The 25,469-nt window shown below is 50.5% G+C and overlaps 1 protein-coding gene across 4 annotated transcripts in view; it reads right to left on the reverse strand.

The window, feature by feature from the left end:
• thoc2 (THO complex 2) overlaps positions 1-25,469 on the reverse strand; it is a 32,568-nt gene that overhangs the window by 5,897 nt on the left and 1,202 nt on the right. For all 4 annotated transcript variants that reach the window (XM_056594187.1, XM_056594186.1, XM_056594185.1 and 1 more), the window contains exons 2-31: positions 24,503-24,558; positions 24,028-24,119; positions 23,787-23,838; positions 23,005-23,075; positions 21,913-22,034; positions 20,623-20,756; positions 19,603-19,763; positions 19,174-19,266; positions 18,517-18,666; positions 17,089-17,261; positions 15,696-15,891; positions 14,125-14,163; positions 13,865-13,995; positions 12,730-12,831; positions 11,387-11,471; positions 10,728-10,821; positions 10,237-10,317; positions 10,054-10,150; positions 8,759-8,876; positions 7,895-8,074; positions 6,831-6,995; positions 6,091-6,366; positions 5,542-5,683; positions 5,026-5,183; positions 4,108-4,236; positions 3,426-3,557; positions 2,800-2,984; positions 2,158-2,324; positions 1,436-1,538; positions 410-777 (exon numbers count right to left, since the gene is read on the reverse strand). In XM_056594187.1, coding sequence (XP_056450162.1) covers positions 410-777; positions 1,436-1,538; positions 2,158-2,324; positions 2,800-2,984; positions 3,426-3,557; positions 4,108-4,236; positions 5,026-5,183; positions 5,542-5,683; positions 6,091-6,366; positions 6,831-6,995; positions 7,895-8,074; positions 8,759-8,876; positions 10,054-10,150; positions 10,237-10,317; positions 10,728-10,821; positions 11,387-11,471; positions 12,730-12,831; positions 13,865-13,995; positions 14,125-14,163; positions 15,696-15,891; positions 17,089-17,261; positions 18,517-18,666; positions 19,174-19,266; positions 19,603-19,763; positions 20,623-20,756; positions 21,913-22,034; positions 23,005-23,075; positions 23,787-23,838; positions 24,028-24,119; positions 24,503-24,558 — 4,052 coding nt within the window. The remainder of the gene's footprint in view (positions 1-409; positions 778-1,435; positions 1,539-2,157; positions 2,325-2,799; positions 2,985-3,425; positions 3,558-4,107; positions 4,237-5,025; positions 5,184-5,541; positions 5,684-6,090; positions 6,367-6,830; positions 6,996-7,894; positions 8,075-8,758; positions 8,877-10,053; positions 10,151-10,236; positions 10,318-10,727; positions 10,822-11,386; positions 11,472-12,729; positions 12,832-13,864; positions 13,996-14,124; positions 14,164-15,695; positions 15,892-17,088; positions 17,262-18,516; positions 18,667-19,173; positions 19,267-19,602; positions 19,764-20,622; positions 20,757-21,912; positions 22,035-23,004; positions 23,076-23,786; positions 23,839-24,027; positions 24,120-24,502; positions 24,559-25,469) is intronic.

A 25,469-nucleotide genomic window follows, 5' to 3' on the forward strand; every position in this document is an offset into this window, starting at 1 on the left:
TCCGAGGCTCAGGGACACGTCCTACTAGGGCGGCTCGATTATGAAAAAAAAAAAATCATATTCGCGATGATTTTTGGCCGATATCGACATCCCGATTATTCAAAGGATTCTTTTTGAAAACACGATGTTTTCATTCAGCATGTCTCTCCCATAAAAAACACTTTGCCACTGACGACTTTGAAATGTCGCCTTAAAAACACACAACATGGTCAAGTAGAAAGTGTTCAAACCTAAAATAATATACAGATCTGTATCCAACTGTTCTATAAAACATTTAACGAAAATAAATTAAATGGATTTTTTTTAATCTAAATCGAAAACTCAAATTTCGATTTATATCAAATTGATCGCCCAGCCCTACGGGGGCGTGGTGTGTGTGTGTGTGTGTGTGCGTGTGCGCGTCACCCACCCCTCTCAGTTTCAGACTCGGGCCGGGGGGGGGGCAGCTTGGCTCCGCCGGTGGCTCCGCGCTCCTTCTCCTTGCTCTTGGACTCCCGGGACGCCTCCTTGGCCTCCTCCTTGGCGCTGCTCTTCTCCTCCTTCAGCTTGTCGCGCTCCGCCTTGGGGGTCCGCTCCTTACCCTCGCGCCCCGCCCGCTCCTCCTTGGCCGCCGCTCCCCCTCCTCCTCCTCCTCCCGTGCGCTCCTCCTTGCCGCCGGCGCCGCGCTCCTCCCTCTTGTCGCGGCGCTCCCCCTTGGTCTCCGGCGTGCTGCCCGGCGTCTTCTCCTTCTTCTTCTCCTTCCCGCTCTTCTCCTTGTCCTCCTTGGTCGCCTTGGTGCTGCGGGGCGCACGGGTCGGTTCACCAGTCAGCACAACAGCCAGTAGACCAGTCGGTTCACCAGTCAGTAGACCAGTCGGTTCACCAGTCGGTTCACCAGTCAGTAGACCAGTCGGTTCACCAGTCAGCACAACAGCCAGTAGACCAGTCGGTTCACCAGTCGGTTCACCAGTCAGTAGACCAGTCATTAGACCAGTCGGTTCACCAGTCAGTACGACAGTCGGTTCACCAGTCGGTACACCAGTCGGTACACCAGTCAGTACACCAGTCAGTACACCAGTCGGTACAGACGGTTCACCAGTCAGTAAAGTGGGTTCACCAGTCAGTAAAGTGGGTTCACCAGTCAGTAAAGTGGGTTCACCAGTCGGTACAGACGGTTCACCAGTCAGTACAGACGGTTCACCAGTCAGTACAGACGGTTCACCAGTCGGTACAGTCGGTTCACCAGTCGGTTCACCAGTCGGTACAGACGGTTCACCAGTCGGTACAGACGGTTCACCAGTCAGTTCACCAGTCAGTTCACCAGTCGGTACAGACGGTTCACCAGTCAGTACAGACGGTTCACCAGTTGGTACAGTGGGTCCACCAGTCAGTAACGTCAGTAGCGCTGTCCCTCCACTAGGGCGCAGCCTCAGGCTAACAGGAAGCTGACACTGACCTGTTGGGAGCTGAGTTCCCGTTGCTGGTGGTGACCTTGGTTGTGGTGCTGTTGGCTTTGTTCACTGGTTTGGTTGTTCCTGCAGTCTTATCTTTACCGCGATCTGGGAACCAATCAGACACCGTTTAGACACCAGCTAGACATCACACACACCAGCTAGACATCACACACACTGTTAAACAACAGCTAAACATCACACACACACACACACCAGCTAAACATCAGACCGTAAAACACCACCTAAACATCACACACTCCACCTAAACATCACACACAACTAGACATCACACACACACACACACACACACACACACACACCAACTAGACATCACACACACACACAGACACACCAACCAACTAGACATCACACACACACACACACCAACCAACTAGACATCACACACAGACACACCAACCAACTAGACATCACACACACACACCAACTAGACATCACACACACACACACCAACCAAATAGACATCACACAGACACACCAACTAGACATCACACACACACACCAACTAGACCTCACACACAGACACCAACCAGACATCCCATATAGCCTATGGAGATGTCAAAACAGAGAATAGACAGACAGGGAGGAGGTGGAGGGAGAGGTAATACAGAGAGACTGATGAGAGGGACAGACAGAGAGGGAGGCAATACGGAGGGAGGGATGGGAGGAACAGAGAGGGGGGGAGGTCAGACGGCTGAAGGCCCACCTCCGTCCTCGGCCCCTGGGTCCTCTGTCTTGCCGGCGGGGGCCTTGCTGGCCAGGGGGCCGTTCTGCTGGCCGCCCAGAGCGGTTCTGCTGGCCGGCTGCTCCTTGTGGTGGAACTCGTTCTCCGGGACCATGTGGGCCTTACGCCCCTTCAGCTGGCCCGAGTACCTGACAAACACACACACACACACGCATAAGGAACCGCTGCTAGCATGGCTAACTCGCTATGGCTAACCCTACCATGGATAGCTGCGGCTAACCTTACCTTATTTTAGCTGCTGCGAAACCAAGATGGGTTTAGCGAGGGCTAGCCCCATCTTGGTTTAGCTCGGGCTAGCCCCATCTTGGTTTAGCTCGGGCTAACCTCATCTTGGTTTAGCTCGGGCTAACCTCATCTTGGTTTAGCTCGGGCTAACCTCATCTTGGTTTAGCTCGGGCTAACCTCATCTTGGTTTAGCTCGGGCTAGCCCCATCTTGGTTTAGCTCGGGCTAGCCCCATCTTGGTTTAGCTAGGGCTAGCCCCATCTTAGTTTAGCTAGGGCTAATCCCGCCTTGATATACCTAAAGCTAAACCAAGCTATCCCGTGTTAGCACTAGCGCCCCAGCGCTGAGCTCCAGGGCCCCCGGTGAACGGCGGTGTTACCCCATGGCCAGGGCGTAGAGGTCGGGCCTCTTCTCCTTCTCCTCCAGGCAGATCTTGTGGACGCGGCATTCCAGCGCCTGGCCCAGGTTCAGCACCTTGGGGTAGCACGGCAGGATCTTGGTGAGCACGATCAGGACGTTCCTGATGTGGGTGTACTCCCCCGTCTCCAGGCAGTGCACCGAGGCCTGAGTACAGTGAGGGTACGATCACATCATTAACTACAGGACAACACAGTGAGGACAGTAGAGGTGGAGGTCACAGTATTAACTACATCAGAAAACCGGAGGACAGTAAAGGTGGAGGTCACAGTGCAAACCCATGCCGACCGTTGGTGCGGATGAACAGAAGTATTTTTGATTTCCAGATTTGCCCGTCTAATGATTCAATAGGACCTACATTCGATTAAACGAGGAAGGGGAAAATAGTCTCTAAATCTTCCCTCATGGACAGTGTGTACTGATCTGCTGAATACGTGTATGGAGAACGGCACTCTCCTCACGCAGAGGTACAGAGCAGGGCTATTGTAGCACAGAAGTGGGAGACAGAGAGTGCCACACTGGCGTCCCTGGGTGTTCTCCGTGCAGGGGGACACAGTGAGGCGGCACGGGTGGAGATGAAGGTGGTACCTTGGTGAGCATGTAGTGCCACTTGTGGACCACGTGTCTGAAGTTCTCGTAGTCCAGCTGGTCCGCCTTGTTCCCTCCGTCGAAGCCCGTGGCCCTGAAGATGGTCAGGAAGCCGGGGTAGTTGGCGCACTCCTGGATGCATGGGACAGAGGGAGGGTTAGCATGGAGCTAGTTAGCAGGGAGCTGGTGAGCAGGTGGCGAGTTAGCATGTGGCTAGTTAGCATGTGGCTAGTTAGCATGTGGCTAGTTAACATGTGGTTAGTAAGCGTGTGGCTAGTTAGCATGAGGCTAGTTAGCATGAGGCTAGTTAGCATGAGGCTAGTTAGCATGAGGCTAGTTAGCATGTGGCTAGTTAGCATGTGGCTAGTTAGCATGTGGCTAGTTAGCATGTGGCTAGTTAGCATGTGGCTATTTAGCGTGTGTCTATTTTGCATGTGGCTGTTTAGCATAGAGCTAGTGAGCGTGGAGGTGCCACTAGCTCGTGTGTAGCTTCCGAGCATCTTGGTGAAACCAATCCTTAATTAATACTGTCGAACTCAGCCGACGAACCAAGCAAGCGCCATCAGGAAGATTAGTTGTTTTTTGGATTTGATTGAGTGTGAGCAGCAGCCCCGTCAGCTCTGCGGGGGTCTATCTCAGTGTGAGGGTCCAGACGATGAGAGGGGGTGGGGGGGGGGCGTACCTTCTCATAGATGGAGCGGTCGCTATGCCAACGCGTCACCGTCTCCAGCATGCAGCAGAGGAAGCGTCCGTAGCGCCGCGACTCGTTCTCCGTGCAGCTAGCCACCGTGTAGATGATGGCGGAGAACACCTGGGAACACACAACCACCGTCAGAACACCGTCAGGACACCGTCAGGACACCGTCAGGACCGGCTCCACCAGTAGGAACCGGTACAGCCGGTCAGAACCAACACCACCATCAGAACCAGCTCCGCCCTTTGGAACCAACGCCACCCGTAGCAACCAGTAAGGCCGGTTTGAACCAGAACCACCCATAGCAACCAGTAAGGCCGGTTTGAACCAGAACCACCACCCATAGCAAACACTAAGGCCGGTTTGAACCAGAACCACCACCCATAGCAACCAGTAAGGCCGGTTAGAACCAGAACCACGCATAGCAACCAGTAAGGCCGGTTAGAACCAGAACCACCCATAGCAACCAGTAAGGCCGGTTAGAACCAGAACCACCCATAGCAACCAGTAAGGCCGGTTAGAACCAGCACCACCCTTCAGAACCAACCCAAGCCGTCGGAACCATCACCACCCACCAGACACAGCCCCGCCTTTTCTTTTTTGATTTAGTGCTTTTTAATGTTAACATGGAGCCGATGTATCAGAGGCGCCTGATTATATATATATAACAAGATAATAAGAGGATTGAGCCACATGGCGCTCCTAGGGTGCATTATTGTTTTCCCAGGGCAGCGTGTCAGGTATCTGATATAAATAGGACGACCTCATCGGAGGCTTCGGTTTAAATATAGATCTCAATCAGACGCCGCGCTCTGGTTACATCACCTCGCTCATGTTGTTGTGGTCGGTGTAATAGAGCGCGTGCGTGTGTGTGTGTGCGCGTGTGTTTGCGTGTGCGTGTCCTACCCGGTCGTAGCACAGCAGGGTGCAGAAGTTGGGCGTCTTCTGCTGGTGCACCAGCTCCACGAAGCGGGCGCAGTAGACGGCGTCGATGGCCGAGAAGATGCAGCGAGGGAAGAGACAGAGCTGCAGGAACTTGGTGATGGTCTCGTTCTTCGTGGATTCTGGACAGAAGACGCGCGGGAAATACTCTCGAGGAAAACTGGGGAGACTTAGGACCCCCGAAACCCTAAAGTCTGAAGGAGCCGCTACCCAATCTCTGGTTCTCAGAAACAGAACTGACCTTCATCGATTTACGCTTTAGTCATTTAGCAAGACGCTTTCATCCAAAAAGTGTTAGTGAGGACATAGGTCAATAAGGAGCAGGTAGGGGTTGGACAGTACTAAGGCAGGTCATTAAGGAGCAGGTAGGGGTTAGGGGACAGTTTGCTCTGCGATGCCAACATAAAGACTGGGGCCATTGGGGATTGAACCCAGCAGCTCAGTGTTGGGAGTGGGCCATGGGACGGTAGTAGTACTTACTGGCCAGTAACCAGTTGTCCTTCTCCAGCTTGAGGCGGTGCAGCACCCTCTGGACGTGCTCCAGCTGCTTCCTCTCCTCCTCCAGCAGCTTGTCCTGCAGGGCCGTGCAGCGCTCCTTCTCCTTCTTCTTCTTGTTCACCGGCTGGAGGAAGAGACCCGTTACAGGTTACTCACCGAGCACACCGCTCACTGTGTTGTACTGCAGCGTGTTTACACGGCTCATCTTTCTTGTTGTGTTCTTGACTTTCTTCCCTGATTGTTTAAGCGTTTCCCCCTCGCAGTAAGAGCTTGGATGACATCGAACAGAGACGGAGAGAGTCAGAGAGATGGGGGGAGGGAGGGAGAGGGTGAGATGGGGAGACGGGGCGATAGAGATGGGGTGAGAGAGAAAGAGAGACAGAGACAGAGGGGGGAGGGAGAGAAAGACAGAGATGGTGTGTGTGTGTGTGTGCAGTGTTTGCTGTGTGTGTGTGAGAGTTAAGCTGTGTGAGTGCACGCAGTGTGCGGTAAGCTGTGTGTGCGGTGAGCCGTGTGCGAGCGGTCACTCACTATCTCGGGGTTGTCCTCGATGGCCTTGATCTGGACCTTCAGCTTGTTGACCTCCCGCTCGTAGGCGGTGTGGGGCGCGGCCAGGTCGTACATGGTGAGCGACCAGAAGGTGGCGTAGAACTGGGGCCGCAGGTCGTCCCAGACGCGCGGCGGGTGCAGGGACACCACCGCCTCGTGCACCGGGCCCATCACCTGCTCGCACGCCGCCACGTACTTGTGCACCTTGGGCTGCTGCCGGCTGCCCTTCTCCCCCTTCTTCAGCTCGTCGTAGCGCGACTGTCGCCACGGCGACGGAGGAGAGAGGAGGGAGCAGAGAGGGGAGGAGTTTAGTGCGAGGAGGGCTTCGTTGGGGTTAGATGACCTGTAGGTTGATGGGTTGGTAGGTTTGAGTTGTGAGTGGACCTTTGATTTAGGGGATGGCGCTCTCTATGGATACGAATGATAATATACCAATGAATATTAAGGCCCAATCCCATTTCTACCCCTTACCCCTTCCCCTTTCAAAACAAGGGGGAGGGGGAAGGGGAAGGGGTAGAAATGGGATTGGGCCTAAAAGGCCTCTCTGGTGGGTCTAAAAGGAATAGATGGTCTTGCAGTGTGGTGTGAACAGGCGGGACGTTTGGATTTTGAAATTAAGTGTCAAAACTTTGAAAAAGTAACACAAACTTTTCACTGACTCAACCGTTCCATTGGCACTAGGGACTTCAGTCATGTGACCATAGACAGGAAGTGGCGCTCACCAGGATCTGGTGGGCGTACATGGGTCGGGACAGGAAGAAGGCCGCGTCGTGGGGCGTGTGGAACTTGTTGCACAGGATGTCGATGGAGGGGACCCTCTTGATGTAGTCCTCCGTGCTCAGGTTGGAGGCCAGGAAGCCCCCGAACTGGACCAGGGTGTCGTGGCACTGCAAGGAGGACAGGGGTGGAGGGGAGGGGGTGGGGGTCAGTCTCTGGTTATCACACAGCGCCGTGGTAACCTCGCCAACGCCACAACATGCCGTTACCATGGTGATGACCCACACCTGCCTTGGATTGGTCCGACACGTTGACTGACGGGCTAATAAAAAATCAACCGTGGCGAGTTTAAAGCTAATGTCGCTCTTTCTCAGAACCATAGCTGCATCGTATGCGTGCAGTCCCGTTCCAAACGCCAGGATTCACGGTTTTATTGACGTCGGGGTGGGGTGGGTGGGGGTGGGAAACACAACAAACAATCCCGCTCGAGTGTCAAAGCACTTCAAGACCTCTTAGAGACTTGAAGGAGAAACTCCGCCGAACTCCCGGGACGAGACGCCTCGAGAACACAGAAGAGTGAGGTCCTCCCAGGGACGTTAGCACTACTACGACACATGCTGTATCATATGTAAACCTCAGCCCGGGTCATTGAAGGTCTGCCCGCTGCCGGTGACGGCCACACGCAGGGCGATAGCGTGGACGGAGGTACACCGCCTCCTGTCCCCTAGACGGATAACCGTCTCTCAGACTGTGAGTCTGTCCGTGCCGCCTGCGAGTCCCTAAAGCGCCTCTATAGACCCCAGGATCAACAGGCAGACGAAGTCTCCCCATCAGGATTCACCTTTAGCACCAGCCCCCCCTTACTGGTCTACAGCACCATGAGAATGGGCCTGCCTCCCGGCCCACACATCAGTGTATAAACAGCCCACACATTAGTGACCATCTTGTATAACAGACCGATCACAGCGACTAACTTGTATAACTGAGTCACATCACAGTGACCATCTTGTATAACGTCCCACACATCATTGTTTAAACAGCCAACACACCACCGAATCTGATGGCTCACCTGGTCGTAGAGCTTCCCCACCAGCTTGAGGTGCTTCTCGCCGCCCTCCAGGAACACCACCCCGTTCCTCTGCTGGGCCATGAGAAGGCAGAGGGGCAGGGCCAGCTCGTGGTCCAGCAGCGCGTCCTTCAGCCGCTGGGACGACTTCTTAGTGTTACGGATCTGACCGAAGTACCCCCCCTGAGGACGGAGAGAGAGAGACAGAGGATCGGAGGGAGAGAAGAGAACGAGAAGAGAAAGGAAGGACCAGAGGACAGAGAGAGAGGAGAGAGGAGGGAGGAGAGACAGAGAGGAGAGGACCAGAGGGAGAGGAGAGGGAGAGAGGACCAGAGGGAGAGGAGAAGGAGAGAGGAGAGGACCAGAGAGAGGAGAGGACCAGAAGACAGAGGGAGAGGAGGGAGGAGAGACAGAGATGAGAGGGAGAGAGGAAAGGACCAGAGAGCGGGAGGAACAGAAGACAGAGCGAGGAGAGGGAGAGAGGAGAGGACCAGAAGACAGAGGGAGAGGAGAGACAGAGGAGAGGGAGGAGAGGGTGAGGGAGACAGAGTGGGTGAGGGAGACCACATGAAGATAGATTAGATAGACAGTCCGCTGTGTTCAGTTTTACGGATCCATTCAGTCCGACACTAAACATCAGATGAACGGGGAAGTAGTGTCCTGGTAGTAATACAGTATCCCGCATTCAGTTCACCCATCCAGCTAGCGTTGAGAACCAAGATGGCCACCTAGTTTACGCAAACACCTACTAGGTTATGAACCAAGATGGCCGTCCAATTCCTTCCCCCACCTAGGGTTGAGAGCCAAGATGGCCGCTGGGTGAATGCGGCCCATGGTGCGAGAGTGTGAACCAGGTGAGACGCTCACCTCTGCTTTGAGCTGTTCTCCCCCGGTCATTGCCTCCAGCTGCTCCGACGTCATCTCGTCCGTGATCTCGATGCCGGCCATCTTCTGCACCACCTCCTTCAGGATCAGCAGGTCAAAGCTACACACACACACACACACACACACACACACACACACGCAGAGACGTACACCCGTTTACAGACCTCGGACAACAGTTCAGAGGGGGTTGACCTTCCTCTTCCTTCGGTCCATTCATAAACAAGGTGTTTGGTGGCCCCCTTTTGTCCATAACATTCGTATCGCGGGTGGTCCCAGTGAGAATGGAAGCCACAACCCTGGGGGAGGAACTACAGCTACACACAGCTTCAATGAAATCCCAGCTCGACCAAGAGTTTCATCAGAGTTCACCAGAGTTTCCTCAGTTGAGTTGCTGTATGGGAATCTGTACGTCTCACACAGATACCAGTCTTCCTGCTCTCTGAAGTCTGGGGGGGGGGGGGGGGTGTGTGGGGGGGGTATGGGAGTGTTGGGACCCCTGTGGAGGGATGTTCTGCAGAGTTGAGAACATCCACGCTCAATTGAACCCAAACACTAGGTGGTTATTCTGGAGACGCGGGTGTTGCGAGCACGGCTAAGTAGCTCAAACAAACCCAAACAGGGACTCCGTAAAGGGAGTCATGCATAGCTAAGGGCTTTGAATGAGTTCTGCTGGACTGTGGGGACTCTACTGTGTGTAGTTCCTAGGATTATTCATTCATTCAGAGTGCACAGCCGCTTTGGAAACTACTTCTGCAGCAGCACTAGTTTGACTGCTCTGGGCCACAACACATTTTGAACCACATCTATGTATTTTCCCACACACAAGTAAGTTTGGTCGGCATTTTTGTTTATGTTTACAGATATATGGGGTCGGTTTAGCTCAGGAGGTAGAGCAGTTGCCTTGTAACCGAAAGGTTGCTAGTTTGATCCCCAGCTCCTCCTAGCTGAGTGTTGATGTGTCCCTGAGCAAGACACTTAACCCTAACTGCTCCTGACGAGCTGGCTGTCGCCTTGCATGGTCGACTCTGCCGTCGGTGTGTCAATGTGTGTATTAACCGATGTAAGTCACTTTGGATAAAAGCGTCTGCTAAATGCCCAAATTGTAATTATATATATTTTTTCCATATTTCGTGTGCATTCCAGGCTGTATTACATGCGATATTAAATACTGTAACTAAGTATACATTATTCCTCCTAGAAGAGATTCTGTAGTAATCATCATAATAATGTTTAGTCACAGTCCTGTTAAGACAGGTGGGCTTTCCGTGATTGGTTACCTCTTCCCTGCCTTCAGCTGATTGGTCACATACTGCAGCAGGCCGGCCAGCTCGATGGGGTACTTCCTGAACACCGCTCCACACAGACTGGCCAGACCTAGGGACCGGGTCACATGACACCGTCACATGACCGCTCACAGAGAGAGCCGATTGGCTGGGAAAATAGACAACAGGGGAACGTACTCTGCAGCCAGGAGGAGATGGTGGTGTCGTCGTGTTTCATCTTCTCCTTCTCCGGATTGGCCAGAGCCTCGATGATGCAATCTGATTGGTCGGTTAAGAAAAACAGTGCAGCAAAAAAAAAACACAATGCCTTCCTTCCAATATGTATGTGATGCAACAATTCTATTCTATTACACACTACCACTCACTCATGAATACATTCTGCACACACTTCTCTCACCCCTAGAACTCCTCTACCCTGTCCAGTAGTTAAATTAATACATGTTGTGTACATGTGTTCCAGTCTATTGAGTGTCTAAGAGGACCTGTAGGGATGGGCCACCAGAGCCCGTCACATCCCAGACATGTGGTCCTCGTTGTACTTCAGTGAGAGGAGGCCATCAGAGTTTAAAGACGATGCTGCTGGTCTTAAGAGATCTGGACCAGTTCATCTCAAAACCCCAGGAGCCGGTTGGACCCCAGAGAGGGTAAAGACGGCAGGTGGAGGATACAGGCCAGCAGGTCGTAGTTCAGGGACGTGAGGTACTTCAGAGAGTCCACCACAGGCCCGATTAGGTTATCGTACCACTGGATCTGGGACAGGATCTGGAGAGGGATGAACGTTACAGTAAAAACCTGGATCAGTTCACGAAACGTTCAACACAGACCGATACACACCAACATCTGTCGCCAGCTCCTATTCTGACACTATAGGAGGCGAAGCGGGTTGTTCTATGGAACAAGGACGTGCGTGAACACCAACCTCATGTTGGTCTTTCAATGAGGGGAAGCTCATTTTCGGCCTACCAGTGGCGATTGCTCTAAGACTGCAAGGGAAGCTTGGCTTCCCCTAAAATTTCTAAACATAAATACTGTTGGGTTAACATTTCATTGACTAAAAATGTGTTAGAACACGTCCATCTTGAAGACAAGTTTGTTCAGAATCAGCGGCTTATTGCAGGTTGACACTCGATTTCCTTCTCACACATTCTCGTAGCATCAAAGTGCATTTGCCTGTTGAAGCTCAGCGTCCATCGACTTCAATGGACAGCAGCTTTTTTTGGTGTGTTGAAAGTTGGGAGGATCAGAATAGTGTGATGTTTAAATGTTTCCAGACAGGAGGACCAGGCTTGGGCCATCCTCTGGGGGTCTGATATCCTCAGGTGCTTACGTAGTCGAAGAGGATGGTGGGGTTGCTGTGGCTGAGCTTGCCGATCTGCCTCCCCGACGGCTTCACGTTCTCCTTGGTCAACCGCCTGGGGACAACGCCAACACACGTCAGCATGCGTTAACACACGTCAAGACAGGAAGAGCTGAGCACAGCGCTGCCCGGCTTCCTGTCTAGCTGAAACCGTCACTGATGAAACACCAAAGTGAACAGAGGGTCGATTATAACGGACTTCACGGTCAAAACGGTTTCACTTTTTTTATATACATTATTCCTGCAGTTAATAACCAAATCCACCTGCAAATGAGGCTAAGAACTATTCAGCCACACTAGCCGCGTTTACATGGACACTTCTGATCCGATTATAAGCAGCTCAATCTGAATAAAAAATGATCATATATACACCTCCATTGGAATACAATTCTATGCGGAATTGAAGAGGTGGTGTAGTCCGCTATAATCTACATGTATACACTTACTCCGATTGGTCTGGGGTGGGTGCGGCTGCTTTTTAAATGAAGAGAGATGGCATCAGAAGCTGCAGTAGTTCGCAATTGGTCCGTCTGTACTTTTATGCACACAGAACTTGACTTTTTGCCTGATTCACGTCTTTCTTAGCTCTCCGCAAGTAGATCGGTAACTTATCAACCCGAGCGTGTCCACGAAAGCGACGTCAACGTCTTTGGCGGACTATTTCTCTGCTGATCCAACACTACAAATGGTATGGTAGTTGCCGGTCATTATCGAAAATAATACCCTCCAGGGCGAAGCAAGACACCTCCACTTCGCGTCGGGTCCAGTTTGCCCTGTCGGGGCTAATGACCGGCATTCTGTACATTTTCCCTTACATAACAGCACTCTCTCTCCCCCAACAGTCTTGGCTGCGCACTCTCATCCAAATACGTGTTGTTTGCGGCGGAGGAGGGGGTAGATATAAAGATCGGGCGAGAAACTGACGTCGCTGTGCTGTCCTCCTCCTTCCTAATTGAAGGAGCAGGCAGAGAAAAGCTCTCTCCTGCTGGGCTTTCATTAAAATCAAATAGGCCTACATAAAAATGTCAACGCCGGTCCAGATGTGGCAGGTGTGCTTGAGAGACATACGAACGTACGCTTACCTCTTTTGTAAACGCCCTATAGTACATTCGGATCGCATGATAGGAATAGAGCTATTCCGATTAGAAATCTAATCTGATCAGAAGTGTCCATGCAAACCCGGCTACCGTCAACATTGAGCAGCAGGACCCGGTGATCAATGGTTCTGTCCATGTTACCCAGTTAGCCCTAGTTCTGTCCCTGGTTTAGTCCAATGGCGGAGGTGTACAGCAGATGTTGGAGGTAACTCTTACTTCATGATGTACTTGGCCCGGTCGATGGTCTGGGCCTTCACCTTGACCAGCAGAGGATGGCTGGAGTACGTCTCGTTCTTCCACTGACCGTAGAGCCGGTACCTGAGGGACAGAACACACGCTAGAGTCAGACGCAAGGACACACACTACTCTGTGCGTGCGTGTGCATGCGTGCGTTGGTGTGTGTGTGGTTGGTTGTTGGTGTGTGTGTTAAGTAGGGGTGCAACGGATCACAAAGCTCACGGTTCGGATCGGGTCACGGTTTTTGAGTGACGGGTCGGATCGTTTTCGGATCAACAACAACAATAAAGATAATAACAAGACAAATGTGACTTTAAATCTTCAACTGTGTAAAAACAAAATAAAGTGAAAAATTAGTTAATAATCCTGCTTCCTCTAAGCATGGTCAATATTTAAAAAATGTGCAATCTGAGGCATTATTCCTTCTTTTTAACATGGATAGGATAGTAAATAATCCCTAAGCCTGGATTTACAATTCAGGATGTCTGCATTGCCTGGAGAGTTTAGAGTCTACACTCTCCCCAGGTAATGCAGACATCCTTATCTTCTTTTTTTTAGTTTGGTAGCGAAATACAGTTTCTGTGGTGTTTTATTTGGCATTTTGTAAATCCATTGATTTCGGTTCGGAGACTCATTGCTCATTGCAAGGGGGGTTGGTTGTAGTCTTTTAGCTCGGTTTTAGCCCTACTGTTGATACGGCGAACCGAGCGAAAAGACTACAACCAAACCTAAACACGTCCGGTTCCGGTTTACGTTTCAATGGGATTTACGGAACGCCAAATAAAACACAACAGAAACTGTATTTCGCTACGATACTTGATGATGTTGTTGATACCGGAATTGTCCTCTAAACATGCGCTGATCACGTCAACGCACAACTTTTTTTTTTTTTTTATCAGCTGATCCGCGGATGCGGCGGATCACTTGCGTCCCGAACTGTGATGGTTGATCCGTACGGATCACGGGAAACCCGTGAACCGTTGCACCACTAGTGTTAAGGTGTAAGCGTGTGTGTAGGTGTATGGCGTCTAAGGGTGTGTTTGTGTATAGGTGTGTATAAAAAGATGCGCAGGTGTCAGTGTGAATAAAAACGATGTGCAGGTGCGAGTGTCACCTGTGCTGGTAGGGGAACAGCTTGAAGAGCCCCCAGACCTCTTCAGACAGGCAGGCGTTGCACTCCAGCAGGGAGAGGGAGGGGAGGAGCACCTGGTCCGCGATGCTCAGGAAGCAGCTCAGCAGCGTCTCCTGGGGTCACACGCACAGGAAGTCAGACTTCTGTAGGAACTCTAATATAAAATAACCCAACTCTGTACAAAACACCCCGTCTTTACATGGGGTTGTAAATATGAATGCTATCATTATAGTTTAACTCACCATCTTGTCTTTGAACTCAGCCCTGTTCTCAGCCAGGTACTGTGGACAGAAACAAGAGACAGAACATCAACCAGACCTTCATTCATCTAGCAGAGAGAGGCCTACTCCACTCATCTAGCAGAGAGAGGCCAGCTCCACCCATCTCGCAGAGAGAGGCCTACTCCACTCATCTCGCAGAGAGAGGCCAGCTCCACCCATCTCGCAGAGAGAGGCCTACTCCACCCATCTCGCAGAGAGAGGCCAGCTCCACCCATCTCGCAGAGAGAGGCCTACTCCACCCATCTCGCAGAGAGAGGCCAGCTCCACCCATCTCGCAGAGAGAGGCCAGCTCCACCCATCTCGCAGAGAGAGGCCTACTCCACCCATCTCGCAGAGAGAGGCCAGCTCCACCCATCTCGCAGAGAGAGGCCAGCTCCACCCATCTCGCAGAGAGAGGCCAGCTCCACCCATCTCGCAGAGAGAGGCCTGCTCCACCCATCTCGCAGAGAGGGGCCTACTCTCTGCATCTCGCAGAGAGGGGCCTACTCTCTGCATCTCGCAGAGAGGGGCCTACTCTCTGCATCTCGCAGAGAGGGGCCTACTCTCTGCATCTCGCAGAGAGGGGCCTACTCTCTGCATCTCGCAGAGAGGGGCCTACTCTCTGCATCTCGCAGAGAGGGGCCTACTCTCTGCATCTCGCAGAGAGGGGCCTACTCTCTGCATCTCGCAGAGAGGGGCCTGCTCCACCCATCTCGCAGAGAGGGGCCTACTCTCTGCATCTCGCAGAGAGGGGCCTACTCTCTGCATCTCGCAGAGAGGGGCCTACTCTCTGCATCTCGCAGAGAGGGGCCTACTCTCTGCATCTCGCAGAGAGGGGCCTACTCTCTGCATCTCGCAGAGAGGGGCCTACTCTCTGCATCTCGCAGAGAGGGGCCTACTCTCTGCATCTCGCAGAGAGGGGCCTACTCTCTGCATCTCGCAGAGAGGGGCCTACTCTCTGCATCTCGCAGAGAGGGGCCTACTCTCTGCATCTCGCAGAGAGGGGCCTACTCTCTGCATCTCGCAGAGAGGGGCCTACTCTCTGCATCTCGCAGAGAGGGGCCTACTCTCTGCATCTCGCAGAGAGGGGCCTACTCTCTGCATCTCGCAGAGAGGGGCCTACTCTCTGCATCTCGCAGAGAGGGGCCTACTCTCTGCATCTCGCAGAGAGGGGCCTACTCTCTGCATCTCGCAGAGAGGGGCCTACTCTCTGCATCTCGCAGAGAGGGGCCTACTCTCTGCATCTCGCAGAGAGGGGCCTACTCTCTGCATCTCGCAGAGAGGGGCCTACTCTCTGCATCTCGCAGAGAGGGGCCTACTCTCTGCATCTCGCAGAGAGGGGCCTACTCCATCCATCTAGCAGAGAGAGGCCTACTCCATTCATCTAGCAGAGAGAGGCCTACTCCATCCATCTAGCAGAGAGAGGCCTACTCCATTCATCTAGCAGAGAGGCCTACTCCATCCATCTAGCAGAGAGGCCTACTCCATCCATCTAGCAGAGAGAGGCCTACTTCATCCATCCTGACGCACTAGGGGTCATGGGGGGGGCCTACCTCTTTCATGAAGGCCTTTCCCAGGCGGACCACCTTGGCGAAGAGGATGGGGTCGTGGGACAGGTGGGGGCCCAGGTAGCAGAGCATGCTGAAGGTGTCCTGCCGCAGGTCCTCGAAGCTCTCGGCCGGCCGGGGGGTCCGGCGGCTTCTCAGGGGCCTCAACACGCGCCCCTTGGCCCCCTTGGGAACAGCAGCCCTGTGGAGGTCAGGTCACACCATTAAGAACCAGCAGGGTGATCACGTGACCTGTGGGGGTCAGGTCACGTGATCACGTGACCTGAGGGGGTCAGGTGACGTGATCACGTGACCTGTGGGGGTTGAGCCACACCATTAAGAACCAGCGGGGTGATCACGTGACCTGTGGGGGTCAGGTCAGGTCACGTGATTACGTGACCTGTGGGGGTCAGGTCAGGTCACGTGATTACGTGACCTGTGGGGGTCAGGTCAGGTCACGTGATTACGTGACCTGTGGGGGTCAGGTCAGGTCACGTGATCACGTGACCTGTGAGGGTCAGGTCACGTGATCACGTGACCTGTGGGGGTTGAGTCACACCATTAAGAACCAGCGGGGTGATCACGTGACCTGTGGGGGTCAGGTCACGTGATCACGTGACCTGTGGGGGTCAGGTCACGTGATCACGTGACCTGTGGGGGTTGAGTCACACCATTAAGAACCAGCGGGGTGATCACGTGACCTGTGGGGGTCAGGTCACGTGATCACGTGACCTGTGGGGGTTGAGTCACACCATTAAGAACCAGCGGGGTGATCACGGGGTGACCTGTGTTCATTCTAACAGTATCCAATCAGACTAACAATAAACAGAACAGTACCTCTCGATACGTCAAATAATCTAAATTTAATTCAGAAGGACATGGGGGTTCTAACCCAGGACCCTCCTGCACTACAGGGGTACGTTGTGAGGTGAACCAGTGGTACAGAGCGTTCGTATCAGGGATCGACCCATATGGATTTTTATAATGAGCCGATACTGCTTTCATCTTAAAATGTACACAATGATGATTTCAAATGTCACAGGTCTCAATTCAAAAAAGGAACAAGGAATAAAAATAATAATAAATAAATAAAAATCGGCGGAAAAATCGGCCGATGCCGATACTCGCAAAAAGCTCAAATATCGGTGTGTGATCGATTGATATATCGGCCGGTCGATACATCATTCGATCACGAGTTCGTATAGGGGTCCACGTTGAGGTGCACCAGCGGTACGTTGGGGCTCCCCAGCGGGTTGGCGTTGGGGCTCACCTGCGGTAGAGGGGGTCCACGGTGAGGTGCACCAGCGGTACATTGGGGTTCAGGGTGGGGCTCCCCAGCGGTACAGCGGGTTGGCGTTGGGGCTCACCGGCGGTACAGAGGGTCTGCGTTGGGGCTCACCTGCGGTAGAGGGGGTCCACGGTGAGGTGCACCAGCTGGCAGAGGGCCAGGGCGATGGCCTTGTGCGAGGTGGCGTAGAAGGAGGGCATCTGGTCCATGATGCTCTGGGCGTGATGCCAGTCCCCGATGCGGAGCAGCGCCTCCAGGAGACCCAGCTTCTGGTTGTCTGGAGGCTGATGGGGGGGGGGGGGGGGGGGAACAGGAGACCCTCACCCGGTCAGTGTCTGCTTAGAAGGTCCTGAGCGTTACAGTGAGGCGATTTGGGGCAATAACCGAATTGCGATTATTTGGACAAATATTGGGATTTAGTATTCGATTATATTTTTTATGTTCTGGATTATTCACTAAACCAGCCATAAACCATTCTGTAGTATGACCGAAACAACATTGGAAGCGGTCAACATATAAACTGCTCTTTCCTTTAGGCCAGGTCTATGTGATGAATTGATGCATGAATTGATACAACATCTTTATTTAACTATTAAATTTTAAAATAAAAAAAAATTAAGATACTTACTGATCCCCAGTCAGTTACAATAAAAAAATATATATTTATAGTTTTGTGTGTTGAGATGAATTGATACATCTTTATTTAACTATTAAGCACCAACTAACTAAGCACTTTGAGTCTGCCTTGTGTATGAAAAGTGTTATATAAATAAAGTTGCCTTGCCTATTAAATTGTAAAATACAATTTTTTTACTGATCTCCCGCCAGTTACAGTAAAAAAATTTCGCGTTCTATTACATCGCGACTTCAGCTTGTATTCGATTAATCGGCAGCATGACAGGCCGCTTCACACTCCGCCGTAACGGACATGCAGGCGGTGGGGTCCTGCAGGGTTTCACCAGCCCGGGGAAAAACCAGCTCTCGTGTGACTTCTACAGAAACGGATGCGTCTCGCTGGCTTTGTGTTGCGGAGATCTGAGGTCGACACTAGCTGCCCCCCTCATCTGCCTGCGGGGATCCTAGAGCCATAGCCCCTTCCCTCTCCTCAAAAGGGACACTCGAGACTTTCGGGGAGACAGCGAAGCCCCATAACAGCCCAACACTCCACTCAGATCGGATTGACTCGGACTTGGGGTTTGCCCGCGTCGGGACTACATCCACGGAAGCAGGTTAGCGCAACCAGCCTGTCAGTCAACCAGCCCGCCGTTCCTCCAGTGTGGCGAAGAGGAAAATAACCCTCCCATCCATATAGTCGGCGTATTCCTTTAACGTTACGTAATAGTAACCGGGGGAAACATCCTCATTACCAATACACCAGCATGCATACGGTACTGGACCAGAGGAGCTCCATCAGAACACATGATGCTCCAGATAACTCATTCCCCTCTCGTCTACCTCGTGGCCTCAAATGCCCCATATGGGACGAAGATGAAGTACGCCTTAGGGTCTACCTTGGGGGGGGGGGGGGGAGGGGCGTACCTTGTCGTTCTTCTCCTCCTCCTTCTCCTTGTCCTTGTCCTCGCTCTTCTCCGAGGGCACCACCACCATCACCAGCTTGCGTGCGATCTGCTTGGCCTCCTGGATCTCCTTCTTGTGTTCCTCCACTATACTGACATCTTGTGGCAGGAGCTGGAAGCACAAGAAAGTCAAGATCAATGACTCACGCACACCCAAAGCCCATCCTCGTGGGACCGCGGCAGGCCTGGTTTGAACCCATCCTTCACCAGCAAGGTGCTTTGAAGCTAACCAGCTCTACGGGTATAATAAGAGATACTGAGGCAGTGAGGGTGTGATCCCAGTACAGACCCAACACACATCACACAGCGTCTTTTTCTGAGACACCAGCAGAGCATTTGACCCACATGCAATGTTGTCAAGTCCACTATGACGTGGATTGTGTTGCGGCTTGGCTGAACAACCTGATTCATAAGGTGAGCGGCAACGTTATGAGAGGTTATCAAAGGGTCCAACTCGTTTTATGTTCAGCGTTTTGCCTTACCGTTAGAACAATGTTTTTGTCGACAAGAAACCTATCTTGTTGAACTCCATGAACTGGAACCTGGAGGCCAGTGTGAACGTATGCGGTGCCAGGAGGAGCATAAGGCCTTAGAGGGAGAGGTTCTCGTGGTCTCTTACGTGTACGTAGAGGTCCTCCAGCTCTACCAGGTTGTGGTGGAGCAGAGCAGCAGCGATGTGGTACAGAGACCTGGGGGTTTCCTCATTAGGCTCCTGGAGGGAGGGAGAGAGGGGGGAGAGACAGGGAGGAGAGGGAGAGGGGGGAGGAGGCAGAGAGAGAAGGAGAGAGAGACGGAGTGGGAAGGAAAGGAGACAGAGGAAGGAGGAGAGATCATGTGGGGAGGAGAGAGGAGATTGAAAGTTTGTTTGTATGCACGAGGCTAAGGTCAACATCAACACGGCTGCAGCTTACACTCAGCAACAACAGCAGCAGCCATTTAATCTTTTGATTTTTGATAAATTGATTAAACATGTGGTCGGTCTGTAGTATTGGGACCCAAGCTACCCGTCAGAACGCGAAAGCCTCGAGAACAGCAGGGGGGTCCGTACCTGGTAGAACTTGAACTTGAAGCCCAGCATGTGGCAGAGGGTGAGTGGTTCACACATGTAGGACTTGATGAGGGAGAGGAAGAAGTGATCCTGGTCCGAGCGACCCTCGTACACCTCCAGGATGATGTCCAGCACGCGGTTGGGGTCCAGGTTGAAACAGCCTGCGGGGGGGGGGAAGCGACACAGTGAGAGGATGTACTGACGGCAGCGTGAAGAGCCGGAGCTTGGACGGCAGCGGTGGCCGTTAACTAGGGCTGGACCGAATGCCACTCTTCAGGCTTCGAATACTCGTTCCAGAAAAACACACCATCAAAAACAACATTAATAATACCTATATACTCCCTGGAACCGATTTTGACAGTATCTGCATATTTAGTTGAAGATTTAATAGCTTTTGAACGTTAATTAGTAGGCCTAAGTAGGTTGAAGTTCCTTAGTTTTTCCCCGTGGAAGCGAACAGCTGTTGCTCCGTTCCAAATCAGCTGTCCTCTGCCATCTCAGCCCTTACGGGAGCTTTTCAATTCATCCTGGAACGTGTATCTTTTCAGGGACTTTGTACAATAAATCCATAACAAATACTGAATATTGATTGTCTTATGTGTCCATATTATATCCATTATATTGACCGGGTATTCCCAAGACGCTCACGCTCTGCAGCAAGCCAGGCACAGTTGATTGGCGCGGCGCTGTACAGCGAACGTAAACAAACAACTAAGCTACGGTTAGCATTTCGCTAAGCATTACTTTTCCTCCCGAGATCCTGCTGATGTTGTGTTATAAAGTAAAGGGAAACAAGATAGCCTATCTATTCTTCCTCCACCTCTCTCGCTTCTCTGCTTGGTGTCGCTTATAGTTTGCCTCCCTCGCTCTGGTAACGTCACGTACGTGAAAATAAACCCCGAAGCTCCGAATACCGATTTAAGCTTCGAATACTCATTTTCCGAACGAGTATTCGAATAATTCGGGCCAGCCCTACCGTTAACACACTGAAATTGAGGGGAACATACGAGTGGTACGTACCTATGAGTGACTTGATGCTCTCCAGCACTACGTGGCTGGTGATGTTCCCAGACAGGTCCTGCCCCAGCTCTGAGATCAGCTTAGCGTATCCCTCGTTCTCCTCTCGCAGCAGGTTGAACTTCTGCTGCTTGTAGCTGGGAAAAACGAGCCTGGACGTTAGTCACCTCATAACAACACAGTAGGGCTGAACCTTTTGGGGAAACAATCGAATTGCGATTATTTTGACCAATATTACGATTCCGATTTATTATGTTCTGTATTAATCACTCAAAAACCAATACATCATTCTTCAGAATGACCATCACAACATTAGAAGCATACAACATATAAACTGCTTTCGATTAGGCCAGGCTGCTGTGTCAAGATGAATTGATATTATAACCTCTATTGAACTACTGAATTGTAAAAGAAAAATAAAGATAAATCGTACTGATCTCCAGTAAGAAATGGTAACAAATCATCCCCTCAAAAAAAACAACGTTTGTTTTGGGGGTTCTTTGCAGCATTTTCGATTTGCATATCGCGTTCTATTGCATCACGTTTTGATTTGAATTCAGTTGTAATTCAGCCCTACAACACAGGAACGCCTGCGCCCCAACAACAAGCCGACAGAGGAGCTGCTCTGTCCCATCAGCGCTCTGGAGGCTAGCCGTCTCTCTCCAGAGCCCTGGGACAACCAGCGCTCTGGAGGCTAGCCGTCTCTCTCCAGAGCCCTGGGACAACCAGGGGGTTGCTGAGGAGACACCAGGACAGGCTGTCCAATATGGCCTGTATACACTACAGTACTATCACTACTACACTTAGACGCACCGTTACTGCAACACAACTACAGTACCGCACTTATACACACTGTTACTACAGCACAACTACAGTACTGCACTTATACACACTGTTACTACAGCACAACTACAGTACTGCACTTATACACACTGTTACTACAGCACAACTACAGTACTGCACTCATACACACTGTTACTACAGCAGAACTACAGTACTGCACTTATACACACTGTTACTACAGCACAACTACAGTACTGCACTTATAGACACTGCAAATCTATCACTACTGCAGTACTGTTCTATACACTGATACAAATACAGAGAGATGCAACAGGTGACATTTATTTCTGCTCAAGGCAAACTAACCACGGCTATAAACGTGTCCCACAAACTAACCAAACTGATGGTCACTGACGGAGCCAGGGATGAAACTACACTTCCCATGATACACCGGGGCATGCAGGACTCAACAAAGACTGCCACGGAGTGCTGAACACATGCAGGACTTACAATAGCTTGGTCTTGATTTTGACGATCTTCTGGTTGAACTGGTGGGCCTGCTTTATGAGGCCCAGGGACTCCAGCGTGTCTGGGTCCAGACGCTCCTTCAGAATCACCTCTGGCACGAACATCTGGAGGACATTAACCATGATCAACACCTCACCTCCAGCTCATCACAAACAGGGCCACGTTCGGATCGCACACGCCGTTAGTCTAGCATTAGATGCCCAGGAGAAGTTTGGTCCCTATTTCTACACAATCAGCCAATTACAAAGAACCCTCCCTAGTCAATGGCCTTAATGAAACACGATTCAACTGAATATGTCGGCTCACTGAAGACCAGAAAGCGGTGAATTGACTTGGACAGCGGGGACTTCACTAGTTTCCTCAAATCCATCATCGGTTAAAAATCTAATAAAGAGTCATAATGATTTGTGTCCTGTTTTTAAAGGAATTCAATGAAGAATTACACCAAATGTACCACGAAGTTGAACGTTAAATGTATATGTTGCTACCTACTGACATGCCAATGCTGATATTCCCTTTTGTCCCGTGTGTGTTTTCCTTGACTTCCCTTTGTGTTTAACGTCTCTTTGTCCCCGATGTCATGTTCCTTTTTTCAGTAGCCTATCATCCATCACTCTTGTTATTTATTATTAGCCATTTCATTATCTTTTTTATTATTATTAATTGGCTTTCAACATTCAAAAACATTCAAGGTCAAATTATAAGGAGAGGTAACGGTTTATCTCTCCAATGTAAACCAGTTCAATAGAACCACTCCCTTGTGTGCTACTAAAGGTGTGTTTGTGCTCCTGACTTCCTTAGCTTGCTAGCACCAGTGCTACCAACTAATAAGGCTAGCGTCCAGCCCTGCAAATACTTTCATCCAGTAGAAAACGGTTCTACTACATTTACACCAACTGTTGCTTACATTGCGCTCATGCTAAAAAATTTAATTGATGATAAGTATTTATACAAACACATAATTTTACTCCTGAAATGACGGCAACGCCACTCAGACAAGAGATACACCTGCATCAAACTGAGGTGTAATCATGTGACTGAAGCTCCTCGGGACAACGTATTGCAGAGCCTCACCAGACAGGCTCCGACCAGCTGGGTGTAGTTCTCCCGTCTGTGTTTCTCTTCCATGGCACTCGTCTCAATATCTGGAATCATAAGGCCAGGATTCATATCCCAATTTTGATCCAACATTAGCATTAAATGGATATCACTCATCAACCAGCACGCGCTAGATGTCATTAGGGAGCCGAGAGGGGTTGAAGAGTAGATAAACAAATCATTAAGGACCATGTAGGGGTTAGACAGTACAGAGACAGGTCATTAAGGACCATGTAGGGGTTAGACAGTACAGAGACAGGTCATTAAGGAGCAGGTAGGGGTTAGACAGTAGAGAGACAGGTCATTAAGGATCAGGTAGGAGTTAGACAGTAGAGACAGGTCATTAAGGAGCAGGTAGGGGTTAGACAGTACAGAGACAGGTCATGAAGGAGCAGGTAGGGGTTAGACAGTAGAGAGACAGGTCATTAAGGGGCAGGTAGGGGTTAGACAGTACAGAGACAGGTCATCAAGGATCAGGTAGGGGTTAGACAGTAGAGACAGGTCCATAAGGAGCAGGTAGGGGTTAGACAGTTCAGAGACAGGTCATAAAGGAGCAGGTAGTCTTATTTGTTGATTTATTTCTTTAATGTGTGTTATTGATGGTGTAGCATTTATTTGTTGAGCATGTTAGCATCGTTATTGTCGGTGTAGCAGTTATTTGTTGAGCATGCATTGTTGGTGTGCGTTATTATTTGATCAGCATGTTGGTGTGTGTTATTATTTGCGACTGTTATTTGATGCATGGCGTGGCTACTGACCCAGTATGCTGAAGACGTCTGCCAGTATGGAGGCCATGTCCTCCCGGAGTTCCTGTAAGCACACCTTTAAGTCACTTTGACATCGGAGGACGGGGATCCCACAAAGGGGCGTCACAGCAGAATCACGGGAGAACATGTACAACGACCTCCCATGACGAACTAAGAGCAGTAAGTATGGAACGGTAGACGTGGCAGAACGGGCCTGTCTGCGACCACAGGGCTCCCTGCACATTATATTTACCATCATGTCTCCAAGGACAGAAGCAGCCAGGTCCAGCTTGAGGTGACCCTGAACCCCCTGCCAGCACAGCTCATATAGGGCCGTCTGCATGTCTGTACGCAACACAAACACAAAAAAACACACACCAGTTAATACAATCTGCAGAACACGCACACACACATACAGTTCCAATTCTGCATAAACATACCATTAAAACTCATCAACTCAAATAACACACAACACAGTCAGAATAACTCAATAATACTGTCTATATTAGATAGTGGTCAGCATAATCAACACACAAGACATATTTAATGATTTAATCTCCCCTTAGATAGAACCAAAGCTCTTGTCTTGTGTAGGTTAGAATATATGGTGTTATTTAGATAGGACAGAAGGTCAAGTATTGGTATGGAAGGTGTGGGGGGAGGTTGGGAGGGTCTGCAAGGTGTACGAATGTAGGACATCTTAAAGTGTTCATAAAACTTGATCTCACCTCTAACCTCACAGCCATGGCTTGGTTTCTCTGAGAGATCCTTACACAGCTGCACACTGGGAGAAGGAACCAATAAACATCAGTCATGTGCATACCACCTCCAACATTCAAACAAGTGTTATCTAAACTGTTGCTGAAGGAAAAGAGGGTCAACACAAGATGGAGATCATAAAAATAGCAAAACCCAACATCCTAATTTACCATTTGGGATTAATCAATTAAATTTGATCATTCCCAATTGTAATGATGAAGCCATTGAAGTTTTAGGTAAAAATAAGTCAGTATTTCAGGATTAACATCAATACTTTCCACATGCATGGCTTACCATTGTTTTTTAATAATAATGATATGGTTGGTTTACATGCAAGAAGAGAATGGCTGAACATGATATACATACTTCTAGCAGTAACAACTGAAGCAGTGATTATTTCGAGTTAAAGGGGTAGTTCGGAATTTTGGACATAGGGCCTGATTCCCAAGTTAGCCTTGGTGTTCTTTATCATTGGAGACAGTTTAACACATTTCATTCAGTCCTTCTAGTTGTAGAGTTCGCTCGTGCTAGGCTAGTGCACGGCAACGGGCAATTCTAGCCTGCTAATAAAACATCTTACCCACTCCACAGTAAACCCGAGGTAAATCAATTATAACGCCAGACTATAGATGCAAATGTCTGTGTTGACAGAATAATGTTAGAAATAAAACCAACCGCTCATCGCATTTTAAGAGACTTTCTCAGCAACAGCGGGAATTTAAACCTAGGCATCAGTCCACCGCTGCCGTAGCCTACTACCAGGAATATAACACTGCTGCTGAGACACAGCATTTCCCTCAAAATTGAATGCAACGCAAGGTTGGTTTTATTTCTAACATTATTCTATCAACACAGACATTTACATCGACCGTCTGGCGTTATAGTTGATTTTCCTCGGGTGTACTGTGGAGTGGGTAAGACTGTTATTAGCAGGCT

Source organism: Gadus chalcogrammus, chromosome 7 (genome assembly GCF_026213295.1).
Source record: "Gadus chalcogrammus isolate NIFS_2021 chromosome 7, NIFS_Gcha_1.0, whole genome shotgun sequence".
Lineage (NCBI taxonomy): Eukaryota > Metazoa > Chordata > Actinopteri > Gadiformes > Gadidae > Gadus > Gadus chalcogrammus.